Source organism: Podarcis tiliguerta (assembly GCF_965153285.1).
Source record: "Podarcis tiliguerta genome assembly, chromosome: 14".
In the NCBI taxonomy this organism is placed as follows: domain Eukaryota; kingdom Metazoa; phylum Chordata; class Lepidosauria; order Squamata; family Lacertidae; genus Podarcis; species Podarcis tiliguerta.
This window is the reverse complement of record NC_139547.1, coordinates 14,260,879-14,273,925: the sequence shown is the minus strand read 5'-3', so window position 1 is coordinate 14,273,925 and position 13,047 is coordinate 14,260,879. Positions and strand designations below refer to the sequence as shown.

The window sequence follows — 13,047 nt, the reverse complement described above, 5'->3', positions numbered from 1 at the left end:
CAACTTTCAAGAGTAGTCTCTTTGTTCATGAGAACAGCCACATAATGTCCTCTGAGTTCTATTACAGTTGCATCTACATATTTCATCTCTTTAGTCATGACTGATTGTTTCCATTTTAACAAGTAAACATGTTTTCCCCCTTCACCCCCAATCATTTAACTTTGTTTGCAATCCACCCACTGACATGCAGTCCCATTCTATACAGATGTTAATCTGTTTTCACTTCAGTTCTTAGTAAGAATGTGGGCAGAGTTCATAGAAGTATTTGGTTATATGCAAAGATATATATTACCTGTGACAGAAATCTGGGTGGGATTCATGCCATCATTTTTAATTATCAGAAAATGAAAGTGAGTTGAGTCAGCTGAGCTACGTGTATATCTTGCTTGAATGAGGAACACAACACAGAAAGTGTTTTGACAGCAGGGAGTCAGAAACTACTTTATAAAACCCAGCCCTAATTCCAACTTCCTATACGTCATCAAAGCTTCACATTTCTTGTATTCAATACATCTGATGCTCAGTGTATTTATCAAATCCTCCACTAGCAAATGACAAAACCTTACAATGCCTGTCACCAAGGAGCTTGGTCCATCTAAACTCTGCACATGCCCTGGAACTATCATATCTATTTTAGCTTTTCTCTGGGCAATAAGTGCAGTGCCACTGCAAAAGAAATCATAGGAAACAATATTAGTTTAAAGCATACCTCCCATCACAGTAGCTTTTGGATGGACCATAACCTATGTAGCCTAATTAGTCATTAGAAGCTTTGCAATATATATTGCTAGCATGTTCCTCTATGTGGAACCTTTGGCTTGCAGACCAATCTTGGCCTACCAGGGGGGTCCAATTTGGCCCATGAGGTCATTTCCTCCAAGCATGCCCATCAGCTGACAAAACTGACAAGGCAAACAGCACTTTTCAGAGGCAGTTTAATAGCAGTTCCCGTGATCCTGTTTCAGCTGAAACAGGATGAGCAGGAGCTGTCTTAAAGTGCTTCTTAAACAATTATTGAAGCATCCCTCTCCCCCGTCATTTAAAGAAGGGGTGGATGCTTCAAACAGCCCTTTTGAGAAGCACTTTAATGTGCCCCCCACAATCCTGTTTCAGCTGAAATGGGGCCACTGAAGCTGCCTTGAAGCGCTTCTCAAAAGCTCTGTTTGAAGCCACTCACGTGCTTCTGTGAGCAGGAGAAAAGCCCTTGCCCGCACCCTGTCACCTCTCTAGCGCTTGAGAAATGCATTTGCTTGTTTTTAAAGTGCATATTTTTAAAAATAAACCTGGAGAGAGAGAGAAACTGCACATCATGCGACGTTTCATCCTAGGTCAAGTGGGAAACAAGAGTTGACGTGGGGACAAAATGCACAACCTTACGAAGATGCATATTCTCCCCAGTAGCGGTGGGTGGAGCCATGTTGCCTACCTGGCTCCCCAACGATGCATGTTGCTGCATGATGGAGGGGGGCACAGCAGTGGAGCTTGACGTGGTGTAGGCATAGCAGTGGAGCCAGTCCATTGCTTTTGCCACTGTGCTCGCACTGAAGGCCTTGCTACTTCGCCCCTCCTCAGCAGTGACACATGGCACTGGGAGCCAGATGAACAACTCTGCCTGTACACCCCCACCAGCCGCTACTTTGCCCAAGACCCAGGGCTGGGGAGAAATGGAGAGGAAAGTTGCTATCCACTTTCTCTCTTGTTGCATCTGTAGAAGGTTGGGAGCAGCTCTCAGCACATCCACATAGTGGCAGGAATATGACCTAGAAGTCACAAAGCCGGTGAGGACTTAGGATATGGGCCAGTGTAAGGTCCCTTTTGGAACGTGGGTGGCGCTGTGGGTTAAACCACAGAGCCTAGGGCTTGCCAATCAGAAGGTCGGCGGTTCGAATCCCCACGACGGGGTGAGCTCCCGCTCCTGCTCCTTCCCACCTAGCAGTTTGAAAGCACGTCAAAGTGCAAGTAGATAAATAGGTACCACTCCAGTGGGAAGGTAAACGGCGTTTCCGTGCGCTGCTCTGGTTCGCCAGAAGCGGCTTAGTTATGCTGGCCACATGACCCAGAAGCTGTACGCCGGCTCCCTTGGCCAATAAAGCGAGATGAGCGCCGCAACCCCAGAGTCGGCCACGACTGGACCTAATGGTCAGGGGTCCGTTTACCTTTATCTTTAAGGTCCGTTTCACTTTAAACAATGCATTAGTTTGCATTATGTACATTGCTTTAATTGATGTCAAATGCACCACTGTTTCCACTGTGTACGTTTTATTTATCTGCATGCCTTCCTTCAACACAAATATTCTCAGGGTGGCTCACAACAATATGACTCTTGTACAGAGGCCAAATTGATAGCTGCTGCTGGGCTGGTGGCAGAGCAATTTATGTTCTGTTTTAGTTCAGTGGGACAGTATTAAGTTCAGTGTGAGAGCTGGGATGGGGTTGTTTTTCTGTGCTTGCTCTCAAACGCTGGAGTCTTGGGACCGGTTCACATGGCCTCTTGGTGTGTTGCGGCCCTTTATTACAGCCTTGTTTTTGCTTTTACTTTGTATAGACTTGGACAGAATACAATATTCAAAAAACATTGGCTTGCCCCACACTCAACTGTTCGTTGAGAGCAGTGCAGGCTGCCATAGACTTTCCTAGATGGAAATCGACTGTGTTTTGTGCTAGCAACAAATCATTCGAGGCAACTTTGCTTCCTATGTGTGTGACGCAAACTGGCCTGGAAAATAAAGCAGAGCCCTCACATCACGTTAATCGACGTTCCTTACAAAGATAAGAAGACATGTGCTCTAGAAGGAAGAAGCAGTGGGGCGGGCTGAGGATGTGGGGTCATCCTTGGGCCGGAATGTTTGTTTTTATTGGCCTGCCGCAGTTTTACGCTCAAAGGGAAACTTTGCAAGGAAACAAGCTCTGGAGGGGGGGATAGATAGAGAAAATGTTTATACAGTCTTGACACTGTGCTCTTACTTTTAGTAAAGTCAATGAATATTTTGCTCTTCGTTTTTAGAGGCTGTGTTGGGTATCTTTAGTCATGCTGAGTAGCAGCCTGCTTCACAGTGGTCCTGCAGGAATCGTAAGAGACTTGATAGGGCAACAGAGCCCGGTCTCTTTGTATTACTGGAAAGCTGGAAGATAATTTTATTTTGGTTTCATAATCAGGGAACCAAACCAACACAGTTTAAAAACCACTGTGTTGAGGCTCCTCCTTTCCTCTGACTGAAACTTTTGTTGCTGTTGTTTAGTTGTTTAGTCCTGTATGTCTCTTCGTGACCCCATAGACCAGAGCACACCAGGCACTTCTGTCTTCCACTGCCTTCCGCAACTTGGTCAAACGCATGTTGGTAGCTTTGAGAACACTGTCCAACCATCTCGTCCTCTGTCGTCCCCTTGTCCTTGTGCCCTCCATCTTTCCCAACATCAGGGTCTTTTCCAGGGAGTCTTCTCTTCTCATGAGGTGGCCAAAGTATTGGAACCTCAGCTTCAGGATCTGTCCTTCCAGTGAGCACTCAGGACTGATTTCCTTAAGAATGGATAGGTTTGATCTTCTTGCAGTCCATGGGACTCTCAAGAGTCTCCTCCAGCACCATAATTCAAAAGAATCAATTCTTCGGCTATCAGCCTTCTTTATAGTCCAGCTCTCACTTCCATACATCACTACTGGGAAACCATAGCTTTAACTATACGGACCTTTGTCGGCAAGGTGATGTCTCTGCTTTAGTTCAGGGCACAAAATGATTGCTTTTGAGGGATGTGAAATGCCCTCCCCAAAAACAGTTACTTTGTCACCTGTCTCCTTCTGCCCTGGCCACTCTTTTGGTGACATTTTATTAAAAAAATAAAGGAATAAGGAGTTGCAGCCAGCTATATCCCACTCAGAGTAGACCCACTGAAATTAGCCATGGCATTTAATTTAAATGGGTCCACTTGCTAGTAGGACTAACAGGCAGCCAGCCTGTTCCTAGTCTATGCCAACTGTGCAAGTCAGTTTCATCCAGTTACCAGATTAATGTGTAATATATTTTTTAACCTGTACAAAAATTCATATTCAAATAAATATTTTATCTTGAAATATGTATTTAAATACTTATTTTATCTCATTGTGCACATTTCTAAACATATTTTATCCCAAAATGTGCATTTCAGCATTTTGGGGTATATTTTTTGAGCCAATAACTTAAGTTGTAAACTTCAAAAAAGTACAAAATCTGAAAGATGAATGCATTTGGATCTGCATGTTAGCTTGGGAAGTGTGGATCATCTTACCTAGCATTAGAAGTCGCAGAAATCAAATTCGTGAAGCATCTCTCACTGTCTTAGGTATTGCAGTCATCTTGTAGTATGAAAGCTGGCTTTAAAATGAAACTAAGGAAGTCATGTAAGCAATCAAAATCAGATTCAATCACCTATGCATAATTAAACAATGCAATGTCAAGGTGGTGCTCTCTGCAGAATCTTTCTACCTGTCGGAAATATGGTGGTGCTGTGGTCTAAAACCACTTAGCCTCTTGGGCTTGCCGATCGGAAGGTCGGTGGTTCGAATCCCCACAACGGAGTGAGCTCCCGTTGCTCGGTCCCAGCTCCTGCCAACCTAGTAGTTTGAAAGCACGCCAAAAAGTGCAAGTAGATAAATAGGTACTGCACTGGCAGGAAGGTAAACGGCGTTTCTGTGCGCTGCACTGGTTTTGGTAGAAGTTGCTTAGTCATGCTGGCCATATGACCCGGAAAAACTGTCTGCGGACAAAAGTCGGCTCCCTCGGCCAGTAAAGTGAGATGAGCGCCGCAAGCCCAGAGTCGTTTACAACTGGACTTAACTGTCAGGGGTCCTTTCCCTTTACCTTTTGAATAGTGCACTCAAAGATTTGCCAGCTGCTTATCAGAAAATAAAGCAGTTAAGGGGGGGGGGGAGTGTTTGCCCGAAGAAATTTGAGAAAATGATTTACATTTGCCTGCTTTACATTTTATTGTTTTCCCCTGCAGATATTAACGAGTGTGAAATTGGAGCCCATAATTGTGACCGGAATGCTATCTGTACAAACACAGCTGGAAGTTTCAAATGCAGTTGCAGCCCAGGCTGGCTTGGTGATGGTATCAAGTGTAAAGGTGAGTTAGAGGAACTCTGGTCAGGTGCTGTTGTTTTTAAACTTCGAAATATTTATATGTCAGTGTTGAAAGTAATCATTTGGGCATCCTTTGGCTTCCTTTGCTCTGAAAGTGACTTTATAGTCATCAAATCCAACTCTCTGTGCCAGTGCAGAGATCTCATCAACCCCTTGCAGATGTTTTTCTAACTGCTCCTTAAAAACTTGGAGAGAAGGAAAATTTGCTGCTTTCCTTAGGCCTCTTCTACTGTTGCCCAGATGATTTTGAAATAAGCATTCCCTCTCCACCGCTTCAAATAATCAGCTTAAAATTACATTTGTTTCTCTTCCCGGGAGTATAAACAATTGCTGTCAGTCTTTATTCTGGCGTTTTTATAACAATCTGCAAAGTAGTACAGTGTACCTCAACAGCTATTTCTTCACCTATCAAAACTTGGCTTATTTTTAAGTATGTGACACTTAAGTTCTTGGTATGGCAATTTTAGGGACGCGGGTGGTGCTGTGGGTTAAAGCCTCAGCGCCTAGGGCTTGCCAATCGAAAGGTCGGCGGTTCGAATCCCCGCGGTGGGGTGCGCTCCCGTTGTTCGGTCCCAGCGCCTGCCAACCTAGCAGTTCGAAAGCACTCCCGGGTGCAAGTAGATAAATAGGGACCGCTTACTAGAGGGAAGGTAAACGGCGTTTCCGTGTGCGGCTCTGGCTCGCCAGAGCAGCGATGTCACGCTGGCCACGTGACCCGGAAGTATCTTCGGACAGCGCTGGCCCCCGGCCTCTTGAGTGAGATGGGCGCACAACCCTAGAGTCTGTCAAGACTGGCCCGTACGGGCAGGGGTACCTTTACCTTTACTTATGGCAATTTTAACATCGGCATCTGGCACAATGACATGTTTTGGTGATGAATTGCCTGGTATAGGAATTGGTAGTTTTCATCTTATGTACTAATCTGAATTTACTTAGACTTGGGAATGTTGTGTCAATCCACAGATAGAGATATGGAGATCTATTTTTTTTTAAAAAAATAATAATAATTGGGAATTTTGTCCCACGTATTGTCGTGCCATTTGTTTTTTTCATAGACCTTCTGCTGTTGCAAGACTTTCCCTTTCAGCTTACAGTGAAAAATATTTGTGTTTTTATTAATGCCACTTTTGTTCCCTTCAGACCTAGATGAATGCTCAAATGGGACACACATGTGCAGCCCTCATGCGGATTGCAAAAATACCATGGGGTCGTACCGTTGCCTGTGTAAAGAAGGGTACTCTGGAGATGGATTCACATGTACAGGTAAGCTTTCTCGGCGGGGCGGGGGGTGCTCCCATACCTCTGATGGTGACATTTAGGGAGTCCCTTTCCTTCACTGTCCAGTGTTTGACAATATAAAATGGTTCCTCAGGAACACGTACCTGGCCATCTTACCCATTTGAATGAATATGTGGCTGTTGTTAGAAACAACTGAATAGGGCCTGTGTAAACAGATCAGACAGATCTATTTCTGTTCTGTTGCAGTTGTTTCCACGGGTTCATTCCTAATTTTATTCCATTTCATCTCCACATTAATCTACGTTTTTTTAAAAAAAAATTGCAAAGAGTGCTATTTAAATTAGGGATGATTCAGTCTATTTTTGACCCATGTGAATCTCACATGTGTTTTTTAAAGTCCAGATGGGAATTCATATTTAAGTACATACTTGAACAACATTTCATCACAAAATATGTATTTTATCTCATTGTATGTATTTAAACCTAGAACAATACCTCCCCCCCCAAAAAAAATAACAATACAGTAGTCAAGACTATGCATTTTTTCATGCTTTGTGGGGTTTCTTGTTTAGCTAATAACTCTATTGCAAACTTAGGAGAAATATATGTATCACACACACACACACACACACACACACACACACCTCTTCTACTGAGCTATGGCCCCACCCCTTTATATCTTCCAAAGCAGAAAAAAATATTCTCTCCCTTTCCATTTGGCAAACACTCATTATGTCCATACTTTAGTTTCTGTTGTAGAATTTCGGGCCTTGGGCAATAGTTGCTCCTTGGCATAAATAAAACAAAGTGTTCACCTGTGACTTCTTTTTCTTTTCAGATATTGATGAATGCGCAGAAAACTTGAACCTCTGTGAAAACGGCCAGTGCCTCAATGCTCCAGGAGGTTATCGCTGTGAATGTGATATGGGGTTTCTACCTACCCCAGATGGGAAAGCCTGCACAGGTAATTCAGTGCCATATATAAAAGGTACTTACCTGAATTTGGCAAGCCAGTGTAATTAGGCAATCATCTCAGGTCTCCTGAATTTTTTGTTTTCAATTCAAAAGAAAATTAAAGGCACATCGCCACTGAGATCAAAAAGAAGTGCCCACTTGGGAGTTTTAGTAGAATGTGTCCCATCTTAGTATATATTTATGAAATATCAAATGGTTTATAAAGATATTGAGATAAAATTGTAAGAAGCGTAAGTTGGTTATGAATGATGATCTCACCATCACAGTGCATCAACAACTCATAGCAATGCTAAACCTCTGCAAATCTTATCCTATACAAACAAGCATTGCAATCAATCATGAATCCTAGTTGGGATTATGCAGATGATGAAATGAAGTTTTACATATTATTATTTGTTAATTTGTTTACTGCTTAATGTCAAAACAGGCTTGCAAGTGGTTTGCAAATATTAAAAACAATTATACATAAACAAAGGGACACGGGTGGCGCTGTGGGTTAAACCACAGAGCCTAGGACTTGTTGATCAGAAGGTTGGTGGTTCGAATCCCTGCGATGGGGTGAGCTCTCGTTGCTCGGTCCCGGCTCCTGCCAACCGAGCAGTTTGAAAGCACATGAAAGTGCAAGTAGATAAATAGGTACCACTCCAGCAGGAAGGTAAACGGCGTTTCCGTGTGCTGCTCTGGTTCACCAGAAGCGGCTTAGTCATGCTGGCCACATGACCCGGAAGCTGTACGCTGGCTCCCTCGGCCAATAAAGCGAGATGAGCGCCGCAACCCCAGAGTCGGCCACAACTGGATCTAATGGTCAGGGGTCCCTTTACCTTTATACATAAACAATCCATAGTTCTTAGTGGCACTAAGTTCTATGGGACAAAGTGAACAAGTTGTAATCAGCAAGACTGATGCAGGGAGCAAACCCGGCTATCGCCCTAGAAACTGGCATCAGCAGGGTCAAGAAACAGGGTTAGCTTCCCACCATAGTTCTGAGTACACATCTTTACTTTCTCCCAGATTACTTCATGAATTTCTCAGGGAGAAAGCTGAACATACTTTACTTAAGGACACTCTTAGGTGTCCCTAGTCTACCTTTCTATAACTAAACTGAAGGACTTGTCTCCCCAAGAGATATCTCATGGCTGGTGAGCACAGTCTCTCTGAGACTCATCCCATAAGGGGAGAGACTACACTGGAACTATCAGAGGACAAATGTTTCCAACTGCCTCACCCCACTGTCTTGGTCCCTTGTAAGGTGGAGCTGCCTGCTAAATATTTATTTATTCCTGCTCTCTCTGACATTTTTATGGGGAATGCCATTTGAGTCTTTTATTTTTTTACTTTCAAGGAACATGCAGGTGTTTTTCTCACCCGCTTTTGTATTTTGCTTTTCGAATTGTGTTCATTACTTAAAGCTGAAAGTTGCGTTCTTGCTTATATCAGCATAATTAAGGCATCTCCTGTCTCTTTTCCCCTTCCTCCAAGATATCGATGAGTGTGCCCTTCCCAACATATGTGTCTTTGGGACTTGCCAAAACCTGCCTGGCTTGTTCCAGTGCCACTGTGAGACAGGATATGAATTGGACCGAAGCGGTGGGAACTGCACAGGTAAGTATGTGACTTGGCCAATCTAGTTGTTAGCATTACTTGGCTGATTCATTGAAGAGATAGGCCTCTTTACTTAACTGCTCATGTAAACAAGTTTTCTCAGAAATATGTCCAGATTAACTAATCTTCAGTGGCAAATATATCTTGGTGCTATGAGTTTGATCTTACAAAGGATGGCCACATTCAGTCATACCACCCACCAAATATATTACCAATTCTGCTGGATTGGGGAAATGAAATAAGTTTGGAGGTAGGCATTTCCACATGTTATGCTTCGACTGGGTTCACAACATACCTTTAAAGCACTTGCCTCCCAATTATCCTGGGAACTGTAGTTTGCCCTTCACGGAGCTACAATTCCCAGCATGCTTAAAAAAACCTACAGTCCCCAGGATTCTTTGGGGGTGGGGGTGAATGTGCTTTAAATGTATGATGTATATGCAGCCTTACAGTCTTAAATCAAGGTAATCTGACAGGCACTTTTCTTTGTTGTTGTTGTGGATAGATGAAAAGCATTTTATATTTACTTGCTAAAACAGGTATGGGGGAACTTGTGACTTGGCAGATGTCTTTGGACTTCAGCTCCTCTCAGTCACAGCCAGCATGGCCAATGATCAGGGATGATTGGATATGTAGTCAAACAACACCTGCAAGGTCTCTACTCTCAAACGACAGTGGTCACTCAGCAAACATGATTCCAGTCGCACCAAAATTCCATGTACAACTTTCAGGATCGGGGCCATCGTGCCTGATTTTGCAGAATTGCATTTTCTTTTTGTTCTTTAAACAAACAAAAAAAAACCCCACAATATGCATAGGAAATATGAAGAATATTTAATTTGCACCCAAAAAATGCTTACTAAATTGGCTGGCAAGGAAGGGAACAGTAGATGATGGGAACCAAGGATATTAATTCAAAGTGATGTTTGGATCGCAGAATGGGTATAGGATGTGTGCATTCAATAGAACACTGAAATCCGTTGAGGCTTATGTAAATGGGCATTGCCTTGTATTTTTCTCTTAGGCTTAGTAGACAAACCATGGAAATGGGCACACCTGGTTTTCTTGCTGCTGTTTGTATGATTTGCTTGGAGTCTTTGGGTGTTTGCTCACTCCTAGGTTCTTCTTGGATTTTTCCTGTCCAGATATCAACGAGTGTGCAGACCCCACAACTTGCATCAGCGGCACTTGCCTCAATATGCCTGGCAGTTATACCTGTGAGTGCCCCCCAGATTTCGAACTGAACCCCACTCGTGTTGGATGTGTTGGTAAATATCATTTCTTTTGGGGCTTCCTGAGTCAACATATGTAGCTCTTCTGAAGTGTTTTATTCATGGTTTGGGTCACATAGGATGCATAGAAAGCTGAGTCAGACCATTGTTCCATCAAGCTAAGTGTTGTGTACACTGACGGGCAGCAGCTCTTCAAGGTTTTGGACAAAGAAACACTTTCCCATCCTACTTGGAGATACCAGGGATTGAACCTGAGGCTTTCTGCATTCTTGAAAATTAAGTGAAACTAGGCTTAAGTGAGGGATGCGGGTGGCGCTGTGGGTTAAACCACAGAGCCTAGGACTTGCTGATCAGAAGGTCGGCCGTTCAAATCCCTGCGACGGGGTGAGCTCCTGTTGCTCGGTCCCAGCTCCTGCGAACCTAGCAGTTCGAAAGCACGTCAAAGTGCAAGTAGATAAATAGGTACCACTCCGACGGGAAGGTAAACGGCGTTTCTGTGTGCTGCTCTGGTTCGCCAGAAGCAGCTTAGTCATGCTGGCCACATGACCCAGAAGCTGTACGCCGGCTTCCTCGGCCAGTAAAGCGAGATGAGCGCAGCAACCCCAGAGTCGGCCAAGACTGGACCTAATGGTCAGGGGTCTCTTTACCTTTATGCTTAAGTAAAGCAACTCTACAGTTAAATATACAGTCATACCTCAGGTTAAAGTCACTTCAGGTTGAGCGTTTTCAGGTTGCGCTCTGTGGCGACCCGGAAGTAATGGGACGTGTTACTTCCGGGTTTTGCCACTTGCGTATGCACAGATGCTCAAAATGACGTCATGTGCATGCACAGAATCGGAAAATCACGACCCGCAGGCACGGGTTGCGTTCTGCTCTGGATGCAAACAGGGCTCCGGAACAGATCCCGTTCGCATCCAGAGGTACCACTGTAATCAAGGCATGGAATGGTAAACTGGGATGGATATTTTTGAGGTGTTGATGGTAGACCTACTGAACCGTATTGGCTATTGAGGTAAAAAATAAAGATATGGAAATCTGACACATCAGGAAAGATACCCAGGAGCACACAATACAGCTTGACTTATTTGGGGGGAAGGCACTACAGTACTTGAAACATCTTCTTTTGCCCACTAGATACACGCTCTGGCTTCTGTTACTTGGAAATTAAACCTCGAGGAGATAATGGAGATACAGCTTGCAGCAATGAAATCGGAGTTGGAGTTTCCAAGGCCTCTTGCTGCTGTTCCCTTGGTAAAGCTTGGGGGATTCCCTGCGAGCAGTGCCCAGCTGTGAACTCAAGTAAGTGAAGCAAAGCAGTACAAGACGGTGACTAATTTGTGTCTTGGTCCATTTGCTCCCTTTGAGCAAAAGTCAGTCCAAGTAGGATCACCCACAGGGCACAGTCATGTGCTAAATTGCCAGGAGATTGCGCTATAGTGTAGAAAGCCACTGGCTTCGAACTTGTGTCACGCACACGGAGCTAAATAATTCAAATCTTGTTTTCTAAAAAATAAAGCTCAACTTGCTTTGGGTGTCAATGAAGTCTGAATCAAGCCCCGTATACTTTTCAGGAGAGAGGTTACATATAGATCACTTCATTGCAATGTTAAGTTTATCCTGGGAACCTCCAATGTGATATCTGGTTGGAAGAAGATTGCAGAAGAAAAATAAGGGTGCAAACCAGATTCCTCACTCCTGCTGGTGGGGCTTTGCTGAGCTGAATGACCACTGCTGTATCCACAGCCTTCTTCTGCTCATGACGACTGGGCAGAAAAAAGGAGGGGGCACGGCAACTGGCTCCAAATTGGGGTTGATGCCGGCATGTGATGGAAGTAGGATGGGCTTAGGAGGCAGCATTTGGAGATGCCAGCTGGTCTTCATCAGTGGGGATTTGAGCAGCGGCCCACCTTACCTGCATGTTTGGCAGCCAATGGGAGGCCAGTTTTGCTGGTAGAACTTGATGTAGCCCTTCCTTGCAGCCCGATGTAAGGAGAGTTAGAGTGGTAATTTTTGTACCAGAGCTTTGTCTATTGCAGACTCATGAAATTTATTTCCTTTTTCAGGTGACTACAAGCTGCTGTGTCCTGGAGGAGAGGGATTCCGACCAAATCCTATTACAGTCATTTTGGAGGGTAATGCATATTTTGTGGTAGCTCTCTACTAATCACCATGTTATAATGAATTATTATTTCATGAGCTTCGTTTGTTCGCAGTCCTCTTTAACAAGAAACTGTCGGCATTCTCATTTGATTTTAGATATTGATGAGTGTCAAGAGCTACCTGGGCTTTGCCAAGGAGGAAAATGCATAAATTCATTTGGCAGCTTTCAGTGTCAGTGTCCAACTGGCTACTATCTGAATGAAGACACTCGAGTCTGTGAGGGTAAGTAAGCCTCAGGTTTATTCAGTATGGCTTTTAATTCTGTGCGGAAAAAGAATGTTCATCAAACCACATGGTCTCTTTCCAGAAAAATAAGCGCAACGATGAGGTACAGGTGTAGAAAGTTACAATTAACTGAAGGTTATATGCATAATTGCCGTATTTTTCTTATAAGACTCCCCCATGTATATGAGGCCCCCTGATTTTTGACATTATTTATTAGGGGGAAAACCTAGTCGTATACATGGGGAGGGGGGAAATAGGGGACACGGGTGGCGCTGTGGGTTAAACCACAGAGCCTAGGACTTGCCGATCAGAAGGTCGGCGGTTCGAATCCCCGCGACGGGGTGAGCTCCCGTTGCTCGGTCCCTGCTCCTGCCAACCTAGCAGTTCAAAAGCACGTCAAAGTGCAAGTAGATAAATAGGTACTGCTCCTGCGGGAAGATAAACGGCGTTTCCGTGCACTGCTCTGGTTTGCGGCTTAGTCATGCTGGCCATATGACCCA

At 44.2% G+C, this 13,047-nt stretch overlaps 1 protein-coding gene across 3 annotated transcripts in view; it reads left to right on the top strand.

Annotated features, from left to right (window-relative positions):
- The window catches only part of FBN1 (fibrillin 1), a 229,677-nt gene that overhangs the window by 165,460 nt on the left and 51,170 nt on the right, over window positions 1–13,047 (top strand). For all 3 annotated transcript variants that reach the window (XM_083411720.1, XM_083411721.1, XM_083411722.1), the window contains exons 33-40: window positions 4,975–5,097; window positions 6,255–6,377; window positions 7,192–7,317; window positions 8,808–8,930; window positions 10,076–10,198; window positions 11,297–11,461; window positions 12,226–12,294; window positions 12,419–12,544. In XM_083411720.1, coding sequence (XP_083267846.1) covers window positions 4,975–5,097; window positions 6,255–6,377; window positions 7,192–7,317; window positions 8,808–8,930; window positions 10,076–10,198; window positions 11,297–11,461; window positions 12,226–12,294; window positions 12,419–12,544 — 978 coding nt within the window. The remainder of the gene's footprint in view (window positions 1–4,974; window positions 5,098–6,254; window positions 6,378–7,191; window positions 7,318–8,807; window positions 8,931–10,075; window positions 10,199–11,296; window positions 11,462–12,225; window positions 12,295–12,418; window positions 12,545–13,047) is intronic.